Here is a 13,571-nt window from a genome sequence, read left to right on the forward strand (position 1 = left end):
GCACTTTCCCGGGGGCCAGCGGCAGACCCCGGGTGCATGTAGGAAAATTTGTTGTCTCAAAGCCAGACGGACGAGTTTTTGTTTTAAAAACACCACATGAACACAAGCGGAGCTGCTCCCTCAGTCCGTTGGGTTCTCTGACCATTTGTTTAGGTTTCAGTTTTTTTTTTAAATTTTGTAAAGGGAATGTGCGTATTGGCACTTCAATGTTTTTCCCGTTGGTGAAAACATTTAAAAATCTTCAAAATTTTTTTTGGGAAAACCCCGAAAATTTTAAGGTGGGTACATAGTTTCGCAGTGGTGGATTTGGGGGGAAATAAATCAAACACTTTGCCTGCAGTACATCTCAATGTCACCAAAGGACAGGTGTCTCTGAGGGCTCTGGAGAGGGGAAGGGGGAGCGAGGGGTTTGGAGACTCCACAGGGGCGAGAACATGTTTAGGTTTTCAAAAGTAGAAATGAGCTTGTCCGCCCCTTGGGGTTTTCTGCTCAGGGTTTTGGGCAGATCCCGGTTTAAACATCGTAAAATGGAGTCCCTTTATTTTTTTCGGGTTTGAGCGCAGGAAACGGTCGAGGGGCTAAGACTCCCCGCGGTCAGAAGGGCAGCTGCTTCGGAGTCGGCCGCATTCAACACGTCTGTCAGGTTTTATAAAAAGCTCTACGGGGGATTACCCCGCGAACCCAAAGGGTGCTGTCCCTTTTTTGGGCCCTTTCCCAAGGTCCCCCAGGGGGACAGCGCAGACAGAATCTGAGTCTTGCACAGGAGTGGGGGGGGGGCCTGCAGGGCTGGGGGGAGGCTCCCGGCATAGCGGCCCGCCCCGCAGACTTCTATAAGGTTTTTGGCCTGTCAGGGGATGATCTGGATGTCCCAGGGCAGTTCCCTAAGGGGTTGCCTCTGAGGCAGGAAGGGGGGTGGCTCACCTCCTCCCCCAAAAAGGAGCCTAGGACGGGAACTGGCGTCCGACCCTTTCTTACCGATACAAAATGCTCTCCAAAGTGTTGGGGACGAGGGGAGGAAATGGAAGCAGTCATTCATGAGACCGAATTGTGTACCCAAAGGGGTTTATACTGACAACGTTACTCATTCAATGTTTGGACCTCTCCCGTTCATTGGGGCTGTAAAACTTGGTCTGATTTCTCGGAAAAAAAAGGTTTTGACCGGTTTAGCACATATTTTGGCAGACGTGGAAAGGGGTTTTGGGTTTTGCTCTGTCTGATGCCAAGCCGGCTTAAGGGGCATTGAGAGTGTACTGAATTAACTAGTTTTGTTCCCCTTTTTAAAAACCGGAGAGGAGTAGACAGGGGGTGTCTTTTTTGGGATGCTGTTTTCTCCCCGGCCATGAGCCTCTCCTACACAAACCCAGGGCCAAACTAATGGGTTTTCTTTTTCCCGCTGCGATCACATTTTTAAATTGTCTGCGATCAGACGTGTAAAGGTTTTGTTTTAAAAATCAACGGGTATAAACTTTTAAAAATATGTGGGGTTTTTGTTTAGCAATTTCTTTGAGGGGGAAACTGGGGGAAGAGTGAGGCCTTGCGTGGGCAGGCCCCTTTCATGGTTAGTTTTACTGGGGGCCTTTTTTTGGAAGAGGGGAGGGGGTTGAAGTAAAAGGGTGTTTATCCGGTCGAGACCTTCTGTTTCAAAATGGGCGGGTTGTGGAAAAGGTGGAAGGCCGATTAAAGAAAAAGGGGAAATGGACCTTCCAAACTTTTTTTAAGGGGGTATTTTGTTCTGAATAACTTGTGTCCCCCATGCTGGCTCACCGGTTGGATGTTCAACCCCTGTAACCGCTTCCAGGGTGCAGGCGTAATGGTGGATTTTTTGGGAGATGCCTGGGTCCCCCCCGAGCGCCTTTCCTGCCAAGGAAAAAAGGGGGGCATTGGGCTGGTTTACCTGGCAAGCAAGGGGGCGCGGCTCCGTTTTTGTCCGGGGTTCCCGAGGACCGCTGACTGGTATGGAGACCCCTGGTCGGGTGTACTGGAGCGCTTGGGGGCTTGGGGCCCGGTGAGTCGTGTTCCTAAGGACCCTTTAAAAGGGTTACCTTGGGCACCTCCTGCTTCTACAAAAGGGGTTTTAAGGGTGGGGGCTTTTCGGAAAAAAGAGAAAGGGGAACTGTGCCCTTTTTTTGGCTCCCCAAAGCCGGGGGGTCCCGGGACTTTTTCTTGTGGAAAGGGCCCTTTTTACAGCAGGACTCTGTGAAGATTTTTTTTAGAAATTGACGATCCTTTTTCTCTTTCAGTTACGACCAGAGTTTGTTTTGTTTGAGAGGTTTTTTTTTTCCCCCCAAATGTTATCCCTTTGGGTTTCGGTAACCCCCAGACAAAAAGGGGGAAAAGTCACTCCTGAACTTTTTTTTGGCCAGGGGAAAAAAGGCCATCTCTCGAGGAGAAATAAAATTTGGGGGGTCGTGCCGTAAAGCGTGCGAATTTTTAAAAACTTGGGGAGCGGGGTCCCAAAAGATTTCAATTTTTTTCGTTGAAAGAAAATGTGGGGGAGTTTCAGAATATGTGGTGCTTAAAAAATGCTTTGGTTTCAGTGGAGAATGATGAGCTGGTTTTCAATCAATTCCTGAACTGAAGTTGTTTTGAATTGTTTTTTTGTTTCTAACGTGGAGTGTTTAATTTATCTGTGAATAAAAGTGGTTTGAAAAATCTCTCTCTCTCTCTCTCTCTCTCTCTCTCTCTCTCTCTCTCTCTCTCTCTCTCTCTCTCTCTCTCTCTCTCTCTCTCTCTCTCTCTCTCTCTCTCTCTCTCTCTCTCTCTCTCTCTCTCTCTCTCTCTCCTCTCTCTCTCTCCTCTCTCTCCTCTCTCTCTCTCTCTCTCTCTCTCTCTCTCTTCTCTCTCTCTCTCTCTCTCTCTCTCTCTCTCTCTCTCTCTCTCCTCTCTCTCTCTCTCTCTCTCTCTCTCTCTCTCTCTCTCTGCGCTCTCGGCGTTGATGCCTAAGCCGCTCTGCTGCAATTCATCATGGGTAACGTCGTGCGGAAGCCAGTACGTTTCAACTATTCAACTCAACTATTCTCAGCCGGACACTACGTTGCCCGCAATGCATTGCGCATACAGTGCAAACTATTTCTGCGTTGATACATGATTTAAGCGGGCACCTACAGGAGGGAGGAACTTTCTCTCTCGTTGCGTTTCAAAAGAGAAAACAGATGTCACTCAGTTTTCAATGGAAAACAAATGCCAACGTTCATTTACAGTGATGTCTGCCGTTCATGACACATAATGTGAACTAATTCACGTTCAAGTTCTTTATTGAAAAATGTGTTGCGTTCAGTTCAACGTTCACGAAAAAATGAGCGTGTTCAATGAACGCGTTCTTTTGAACTCGTTCACGCACAACACTGGCTTTAGGAACAAGTGGGTATGTACCTGATGCATATTGTTTTGGTGAGGAGCCTTTTCAGCCAACAAACTTTACATTCCCAGCCAGACGCTTTGGCAATGAAAAATTCTCTCGGCCGTTCAAGTCCGGGTGGTTTACACTAGAGACCGACCGATATGGGTTTTTCTAAAGCCGATGCCGATACCGATATTTACCGGTCAGAGTCAGCTGATGGCCGATGTGTCCTGCCGATTTTTTGGGCCGATTTTTAGGGCCGATATGCTATCGTATTATCCTTAATTGGCATGCTAAAAATCATACTAGTAAGAGGAGGCACGACACTTGTAAACTTCACACGATTTATTGAAAATTGAACATTAAAAAAATCAACATATGAATTAAATATAAAATAAATAAATACCAACTCTGAGTCTTAAATGTTCAATATATAATCAACATAAAAATAAATATGAAATAAAAATATATTAGTGCTGCAAACACACTAGTAACAAAGGGCATACTAGCAACATAAAAAATTATGTAAACAAGTTTCAAGTTTCACAGGCATGTTTTATGCTTCTCAATACTGCCAGTTCAAGAAACGGAGGTTGTCATGTAGGAAACACAACTGTTTGGCATGTTCGCCCTTGAGGTTGCTCCTCTTCTTGTCATAAATGTTCCCAATCTCACTAAACACCCTCTCGCTGGGAACTGAGGAAGGGGGTGGACAAAGGAATTTTCTTGCTAGTGGTGCAAGAAGGTGTAGACGGGATGCATTTTGCTTCCACCATTCTAGCGGTTTACCAGTCTGCCTATTTATCACTGGCTCCTGGAGGTAGTGCTGCAGCTGGTCAGATATAAGGTGGTCTTCATCACTCTCCTGAGTAGGAGATCCATGAGGTCCCAAGATGTTGGCATACATTTGGTCAATGACACTGGAGGGACCAGGTACTTCCTCAACTTCCACCCTTCTCTGTTTCGAGTGTAGTCCTTCTTCTGCACTTGTGGCCATCTTCAGCTGTTCAGACACAACAGCATGCTCCTCCTTTATCCACCTTTTTGCTTTATCAAGTGTGCCCTCTGAAAAGACATGGCCCTTATAGCGAGGGTCCAGGAGTGTTGCGAGCACTAGACATTGTGTGTCCTCCATCTTTTGGAATCTTCTCTGTAAGCTTTGCAGCATTGACTCTCGCAGAGTTTTGATCCCAATTGTGTTTGGCCCCTCTGTCTGAAGAATCATCTTCAGCACAGCAATGCTCGGAATGACGCAGGAGATGGAAGCCTCTGACTTGCTCACCTCAAGGGTGACTTCCTCCATAGGCTCCAATGTATCAATTAAATTGGAAGCTATGTCCCATTGATCAGGGGATAGAGTGGCAATTTTTCCATACTCTCGAGCGTAGTTGTTCAGAGCTCTCTTCTGCTCCACCATTCTCTGCATCATATGAAGCGTGGAGTTCCAGCGAGTGGGTTCAGACTGGAGGATGCTGTGCTCTGGTAGGCCAAGTTCTTGTTGAATTTTTTTAAGCTTCTGCTTTGCAAGAACAGAGTGGTTGAGATGTTTGGCGATGTTCTTTAATTTGGCATTAATGTCCAGCACTACTCGCTGACTGTTGATGCCATAATTCACCACAAGCTGTATGGTGTGTGCGCTGCAGCTGAGATCAGGTATTTCCGCCAGTCTGAGACCTTTGACCATGTTTGCCCCACTGTCACGGAGAACAAGTACAACCCTGTCATGGCTGATGTCCCAGTGCTCCAGCAGACTGATGAACATGTCACCAATATATTCCCCTGTGTGGGAGCCTAACATTGTTTTTGCATTTAGGAGGACTTGCTTCCTGTCCCAGTTGTGGTCAATGAAATGGCATGTTAGACTCATGAGAGCCTCAGTGTCCCCAGACCAACAGTCTGTAGTGAAGGACAAAAAAGGGCCAGCCTCCTCTGAAATTAGTGCTTTGACTTTTCTCTCCACTTTTCCAACTATGTCCTCAAGCATGTCGGTGCGGTAGTGCTTCTCCGATTTTAATTTGTACCTGGGCTCCATTGCAGCCACCAGCCTCTGGAATCCAACACATGAAACACAAGCGAATGGCAGATTGTCTGTGGCAATCATTTCTGTTATTAATGTGTCTATTTTCTTTGATCTGGTGTCTGAATTTTGCCATTTCCGATGGGCATCAAACATATCTGTTATGGTTGGCTGATGAGGTTGGGAAGTGGATGTAGACACTGCAGCTGCTGGAGCTTTTTGTTGCTGAGCATCATTGTAAGCCTGGAGATGATGTACTCTCAGGTGATTCCAGAGGTTTGTGGTGTTTTTATGTTTGCTCTTTGCAGATCCCAAGCTCACATGTACCTTACAGAGCTTGCAGATCACCTTACTTGTAGCTGGCTCTGTGTCCGTAAAATGCTGCCATACTGGGTTTTTCTTTTCAGCCATACTGGGATGGTTTTCCTTCTGACATCAGACAACAATTCCTAAACAGAACAAACATTCAAGGTTAGCATTTAAAAGTGCCTTCAATGTTACTATATCACCATATGTTAATGAAAAATAAAATAATTTTATTTAGATTTTATTATCCATAACACATTTATTTTATTCATTATAAATAACATATGTTCTATATATATACACTATATATTCATGTATATAGTAGAAATATTATGTAGGCTATTATATAAAAATGACTGTAGGGGCCTACTCATCGATTCATAACAACAAGAATTAACAAATGTATGACTTCTTGCAGTCTGTTAGTCTATTAATTATTCATTTTAATATGTTTAACAGAGTGCAAGAAGACTTCCATGATGTGACAACTTCAGATAGTTACTTCAAAACGGCAAAATACGTGTTCAGGTTATACAGTTTCACTGTGGAACTTCCATGCCTTAAACTTTCATATGTTTCCGTTTCAACAATATAAAACTCCGTCTCCCAGCATGCTGCGCAGGAAACCGGAAATAAGAACTAGAGAACATCTGTTTGATCCTTTTCAAATTCACAATCAAATCAAACATGTAATACATCGCGAAAACAAATTGACATGGGATGACAATGTTTTAAAACGTTCACTTGCTATTTGTGCGTCCTCTTTTTGTTAACATTTCACTTAGATTGTCCGTTACTTAAGTTTAGATCGTAACATAGCAGTCACCAGCGTTGAGGGGGCTTAATTGCGCTCAACGCTGGTGACTGCTATGTTACGATCTAAACTTAAGTAATGGACAATCTAAGTGAAATGTTAACAAAAAGAGGACGCACAAATAACAAGTGAACGTTTAAAACATTGTCACTTTCCTTTCTTCTTCAACTCCGATGCAGTTGAAAACGAATGGACATGGGATGACAATGTTATAAAATGTTCACGTTAGATTTGTGTCCTCTTTTTGTTACATTTTCACTTAGATTGTCCGTTACTATATTTTACTTTTTTCCTTTCTGTAAATGAAGCAACATCACAGATTACAACTAATCATGAGAGAAAATATGCGACTTTTGGACATTGGAATGTAAAAATTGATGCCTTACCTGTAGACCGTCTTGCTCACTCTTGAAACCTCGTGTCCCGGTGTGCGTTCCAAGTTGCTGCCCGCAGATGTGCCTGACTTAAAATCGGCCCGGAAAATCGGCCGATGCCGATTGATTAAAAAATAGCAAAAATCGGCCGATTAAATCGGCTTGCCGATCGATCGGTCGGTCTCTAGTTTACACGGTGGTCATGGCTCCACTACGATACAGAAAAGGACACAGCTCTGTGCTTCCTATGCTGCTCTGCCGTCAAGAAGCGCCTTGTCAATGGACAGGATGAGTGTTGGGAGTTTTGTCAGAGTAGGATTTTGCAATTGGTGAAAGGCAAGTGAGAAATGTAGCGAACATGAGAAATCACACTTTCATCTCAAAGCCGTACACAAACTAGCAGCATTAAAGAGAACACCAATCAGTGCTTTCAAATGCTATCACTAAAGACCAGATGACAGCGCAGATCGTTTTGGAGCAGGCCTTCAGATCTCTGAGGTTCCTAGCACGCGAGGGGCTACACAGGACCATCGTGGTGGTGTGTTTTGGCAGCTGATGCTTGAGAGAACGTATTCCTAACCTGCTGCATGCGAGTGGCTACTCAGACGGGACAACTGAATGGGAGACAACATCCAAAACGAAATACTGGAACGATTAGCTCATGCTGTTCAGCGCAAGATGGTAGCAGAGACCTACAGCTCCCCATACTATGGCTTAATTGCAGACGGAACAGATATAACATCACGTGAACAATTTTCGAATCATTTGCTCTACACAGACCAACATTTTGCCCAGAAGTGCCAGTTTTTGGGATTCTACAACGCATCTGACACTACATCGGAAACTCTATTGCTGTGCATAAAATATGTGTTTTTGTGATTAAACATACCTCTGGAGAAGTTGCAGGGATACTGTTTTGATGGGGCCAACAACATGTCTGGGTCCAGGCGAGACTCGGAGGGGTATGTCCAGGATCCTTGTTCGTACACTGTTGGAATCACTCCCTTGACCTGATGCTGCAAGAGGCTGCGCGAGAGGTGCCGCTCATAGCTGACACACTCCAGTTTGTACAAAGCATATCTACTGTCATCAGAGAATCCACCAAGCGGAAGACCATTTTTGAGTCTTTTTTCGGCGACAAAGTGAGGTGCAACCTTCTTGGGTTGTGTCCAACAAGATGGTGTGTCATAGCCAATGCCATATCAAGGGTAATACGTTCTTTTAGCGCAGTTCTCCAGACACTCCAAACGCTCCATCAAGACCGCAGCATTCGCGGTGAAACGAGGTCAAAGATCTCTGGGCTTCTGAAACAAGCGCAAAAAGGCAAAACGATGTTCGGCCTTCTTTGTTCAGAGTCACTCTTCACTCCTTGCGGAGCTGTGGCCAAAGTGCTTCAAGCTGAGTACTCAACCGTCGCTGGAGTGCTAGAATGTATACGGACCCTGAGAGAGTGCGTACAGGCCTTACGCACCGATAATGCTGTGGAGGAAATGCTGAGAAAAACCAGCGCATCAACAGCTGTACACAACCTCAGGATGCCTGATCCTAACAGCCGGGTTAGCAAGACACCGTCCAGATTTCGCAGCACAACAGAGGCTGAGGATATTGTTCCAGCAAAAGGAGTGGCGTCTTGGAGAAGAGATTTTTTCGAAGCGCTTGACCTCATGAACTGTGAACTAGAACGCCGGTTTGATCAGAGTGGCATGGCAACCGCAGCACTTAGGGAGGCCACATTGCTTGCTGCCACAAAAGGCTCAGTTGGCACAGAGGCAGACCTTTGCTCTCTCAAGTTGCCAGAAAATATAGATGTGCCTGGTCTCCATATGCAACTACGGATGCTGGGGGGGCTAATGCAACAGGAGAACTTTTCAAGTCTTAACGACCTTGCGATGTACATGTCTAACCTACATGTCCAAACAAGAACGCTTTTCAAAGATGTGGAAGCTCTCCTCCATCTCTGTCTTTCTCTGCCCGTTTCTGTGGCTTCATCAGAGAGGTCGTTCTCGACACTCTGCCGCCTAAAGACTTGGCTTTGTAGCACAGTCAGTCAGAGGAGACTAACGCACCTGGCCCTGACGGACGGAATTCATCAGCACCACCCCAGAGCGCAAGACAACCTTTGGAGTTCTACCATCAGGTAGGCAATGCTTTTTATTAAGTTTCTTTAGGCCAGGTTTGGTGTTGGTTACAAATTGCTTAGCTGGTAATGTGGTTGTGCTGCTCGATTCGTTGTGTTTTTAGTTTCCCGTCTCATTTGTTATCAGGCTATTTTAGGAAATATAGTTGGCTAATTGCAGGGTTCGAAATAACGACACGCCCGCAAGCCCGGGTCTAGTAACTTTCTTACCGGGCTAGTAACTCTATGCACTTGCCTGCCCGTGTGTCTGGCAATTTTACAGCCCCTTTGCACGGAGCGTCTATTACAAGCATTACGGCCGTCATTGCGAACCTATTTTTGCTATTGTAAACCTCTCTTGCACAACATAAGATTGGTCTTATTTCGCACACGCTGCATTCGTGTCTTAATAATTTGTTTATTCAAATGTTTTTGTCCCTTCTGATAACCCGTAGGGTTCATGCTGTGTGTTGCCCACGATAACATGTAATAAAGTTAGCGTTCAATCTTATAGGTAAGCCACGTCATTTTACGGTGAACATAATCTTGGTTTTAGAAGTTAAGGTCACACAGGAGTATATTTGTAATGAGTTTGCCTGAATGCTAATCGTGTACACTGTTAAATGTTGGGTGATTTGTATAACTAGCACTTTTAAATCATTTGTAAAACATAAAAAATGGATGGAGATGTCAATGAGGAGATGTTAGATCTAGCAGTGACATACGGTGAGGTTCGTGGCTGGCGAGGCAGACACTTCCACTTTCAGTCAGATTTACGAGTAGGCCTATCTTAATCACTATAAAATCTGCCATTTTGACGAACAAGGTCATAAACGTCAAAGACATAACGTAGCCTCATAACGTAGCTCAGATCAACGGCAGAACAAGCATAACCCCGACTGGTGCGCTCTCGCACGTCCCCCTCATTGAGGCAGAGCTAGCTACTGTGTTTGCCTCCCTTCTGCGTTTTCACTGCAGTTGATCTAGTAATGGCCCTATTCACTTTTGATTTTATTTAAGGTTTGTCTTAGGGATTTCGCAGATTATTATACAAAAAAACTCCAAACTCCATACACCCACCATAATAATAATAATAGGCCTATAGAAAAAAAAATGACTATAACAAGTCAACAACTTTAGTAGTCCAAGGGCTTGGCCCTATACCACATTTAGCTCTGCCTCCTCTGCCTCCCCTGACTGCAAGTCTGTGAGTAATAGTAGTAATATAATCAGAACTAGCATTAAATGTACTGTATAAAGAATGAATAAATACATGTTCACAATCAATCTTATAGATGCTGTGCAAGAGAGGTTGACAATAACAAAGCAAAATCATGCTCCGTCAGTGGTGTGGTCTCACGCCTAACCAACCACCTGAAAAGAAAAAGAAAATGGATTTAAAGGAAGTGAATAAGGCATACGATGCCACTAAAAGGAAACGAAGTGTAGTGCCTGCATGGAAAGCAGAATTTCCTTGGTTGATTGTGGACGAAAGTGAAACTTTATTCTGCCTGCCATGTCAAACTGTATACGGCCCCCATGCTGAAACCCGACAACAGAGGGATATCTTCAGAAAGCGAAGTCAAGGTTCCTTTGTCAAAGGGTGTCAAAACCTGAAGCATGACACTTTAGTCTGTCACCAACGATCTGACGGCCACAAGGAAGCCCAGGAGAAGTATGAGGCCAGGAATAAGAAGAAAGGTGAGAGCATAGCCGAGAAGACCATTGAGACTTTGAATACTAAAGTATTTCAGAAGCTCAAGATACTCTTCATAAATGCCCACGCCCTTGCCATGCACTGCAGACCAGTTTCCGATTTCAAATGGATGTGTGAGATGGATGAGAAGAAGGGCCTGGATCTCGGCAGCACCTACAGAAATGAAAAGAGCTGTAAGGAGTTTTTGGTTGCTATAGCCGAAATCACCCGTCTAGCAATTGAAGACAAGGTAAAGAGTGCTAAGTTTATCACAATAATGTCCGACGGATCAACAGATGTCTCTGCCACTGAACAAGAGATTGTTTACTTGCACTTTGCAGTGGATGGCAAGACTCACTGCAATTTCCTTGGACTTGTACAGTGTGACAAACCAGATGCCAATGGCATCTATGATGCTATAATGCAAGCTGTAAAGCTCCCGGGGATCCCAAAGGAAGAAATGATGAAGAAGATTGTGGGATTTGCTGGCGATGGGGCGGCTGTCAACACCGGGAAAAAGGCTGGGGTGATCGCTCTCATGCGGGAAAGAATCAGTGGAGACATACTGATGGTGCAGTGCATGGCCCATAGGGTGGAATTGGCCTTCAAAGAAGCCATGAAACAAGCCTCTTTGTTCATCAAAGTCTATGTCCTCCTGGATGCTCTGTACAAGCTTTACAGGATCCCTAAACAGGCCGCTGGTTTGAAGGCAGCTTTCAGTACCACCAACATCTCCAAGATCTGGCCTGTCCGAGTTGGAGGAATGCGCTGGGTTAGCCATACCCACACAGCACTGCAAAACATGTTGCGTGGTTACCGTGCAATTGTTCTTCATCTCAGTCAAGTAAGACATTTGATAATAATAACATGTTATTAACAGCCCGATGAATTTTCTGTTGCATGAATGATATCATCTGATATCCACTGTGGCAACATATTGAAATACATTTTTGTAAATTGAAATTAAAAAAAATATTAAATGAATTGCAGGTTGCCACCACCAGGACAGCTAGTGGTATGCAAGCAAAGGCAAAAGGTCTCCTGAAAACGCTGCGCTCCAAAGATGCCATGACTTTTGCCCACTTCCTAAGTGACATTCTGGCCGTTCTCTCCAAACTGTCGAAGACGCTGCAGCAGAGAGAAGTTTGTACCTATCATGTACATGAAGCACTGAAGGCCACAATGACCAGCATCAACAAATTCAAGGACCGGTAATATAGATACATTGCTCATTAAATCATGAAGTCATTTCCTGCTCTAATTAGTTGTTTAACCACTTGCTTATTTACGTAAATGCTCTTTGCTATTGCTGGTTCTTTTGTAAATCACAACTGTTTTATGCCTTTATTTTTGGTGGTGATGGTTTTGGTGCTGGTTTCACTATTTCAGGGCAGGACCTGAGCAGCGGAAACTCCAGCAGGGAGACTGTAACTCCTTTGAAGGTCAGACCCTAACAGGGGTAGACCACTCTTCAGGCCAGATTGAGAAGGTCGTTGAGGCATTGGTTGGTTCACTAGCCCGGAGATTCAGTGACATGGGAGGTGAAGTCCTCAAAGCTACAAAAATAGCGGACATGCAGTCATGGCCTCAGGAGCATGAAGATGATTTTGGGGATGACTTCATTGGAGTGATTATCGACCACTACAGGGAGCACTTCGACAATGTTGGAGTAGATGTAAGTGCAATCGAAGCAGAGTGGACCTCCCTCAAACAAGCATTGTACGAAAACCAGGGGAACAAGATTCACTCCATGTCCTGGCCATCTGTGTTTGAGCTTTACAAGAGCACGTTTCCAAATATCCTGCATGTAATTGATCTGGTCTTATCACTCCCTGCCGCCACCTCTGAGTGTGAGAGAGGATTCTCTCAAATGAAGATTACCAAGTCCCAGTACAGGAATAGACTGAAGGCTACCACCATGACAATGCTCATGACAATTCAGCTGCACTCAGAACCTACAAAGGATTTTGATCCATCATCTGCCATTCACCAGTGGAATCAAAACCACAATCGCAGACCCAACTTCATGGAGGGAAGAAAGAAAGGCAGAATGGCAGCTTTGGAGGGAGCCAAACAAGTGCAGGAAGAGATTGATGGAGTTGACGGAGTGGATGGTGCTCAAATGGTTGCTGAAGCTGCTGGGGGTGCAGTAGTTGAAGCTGAAACCAAGGAGATAAACTCTGATGACTCAGACTGGTTTACAGACATGGAGGATAATGTAGATTCTGACGATGGTGAGATGGAAGATAGAGGTCTTGTTGGTGAGGATGAGGAATGATTGTGGTAGTCTGTTGTAGACCAATTACTACTGCTATTACAGCAAGTATTACGGTTTGTATTACCATTTTGCCTAAATGAACTGATGTTGATCGTTTGATCCACTGCTAATATTGTTCATGTCCCTTGTTCTCAGTCTGTTGTTCTACTTTAATAAATTATTGTTTGTAATCTGCTGTGTTTTTTCTTTGAAGAAAATGTAAAGCGCTGTCACTTATCCCAGCCTAAAGTATACTGATAATACAATCATGCCAAAAATAGCTGAAAACACAAATACAAAATAACAATAATGTCCAATTTTATCTTTTCTGAGCTGAAAGTCCGCCAAATCGCTTTTTTTATTATTATTATTATGAAAATTGTGGTGTATGATGTGAAAACGTGATGCGCGTGCCTACGACATACATTGATTTGCTTGGTCTAGTAACTTTACACCAGGGCTAGTAACTTTAAGGCCAAAATAGGTCTAGCTCCTATTTTGGCCGAATTTCATACACTGCTAATTGCTTATGTCTTGTTTTACTTTGTAGTTCTGTGAATGAGTGCAAGAGGAGGATGGCTGTTCATGCTGCAGCTGCGGCTGCTGTTGTGTGTGTGTGAGTGTGAGTGAGTGAGAGAGAGAAGAGAGAGA

General features: G+C 44.4%; 2 protein-coding genes across 2 annotated transcripts; one reads left to right on the forward strand and one right to left on the reverse strand.

Moving 5' to 3' along the window:
* Positions 1 to 3,905: 3,905 nt before the first annotated feature.
* LOC134869729 (zinc finger BED domain-containing protein 4-like) lies at positions 3,906 to 5,708 on the reverse strand (the record flags this gene model as incomplete). The annotated part of the gene is made up of 1 exon (XM_063891608.1): positions 3,906 to 5,708. A coding segment is annotated over one exon (1,803 nt), but the record flags the coding sequence as incomplete, so codon positions are not given.
* Positions 5,709 to 11,442: 5,734 nt separating this feature from the next.
* Positions 11,443 to 13,111, forward strand: LOC134869154 (zinc finger protein 862-like). The gene is made up of 3 exons (XM_063890605.1): positions 11,443 to 11,507; positions 11,654 to 11,874; positions 12,053 to 13,111. Exons 1-3 carry the CDS (start codon positions 11,466 to 11,468, stop codon positions 12,939 to 12,941), a joined length of 1,152 nt encoding a protein of 383 aa, XP_063746675.1. The 5' UTR covers positions 11,443 to 11,465; the 3' UTR covers positions 12,942 to 13,111.
* The last annotated feature ends 460 nt before the right edge of the window (positions 13,112 to 13,571 follow it).

The sequence above is a fragment of the Eleginops maclovinus genome, chromosome 9, assembly GCF_036324505.1.
Source record: "Eleginops maclovinus isolate JMC-PN-2008 ecotype Puerto Natales chromosome 9, JC_Emac_rtc_rv5, whole genome shotgun sequence".
Lineage (NCBI taxonomy): Eukaryota > Metazoa > Chordata > Actinopteri > Perciformes > Eleginopidae > Eleginops > Eleginops maclovinus.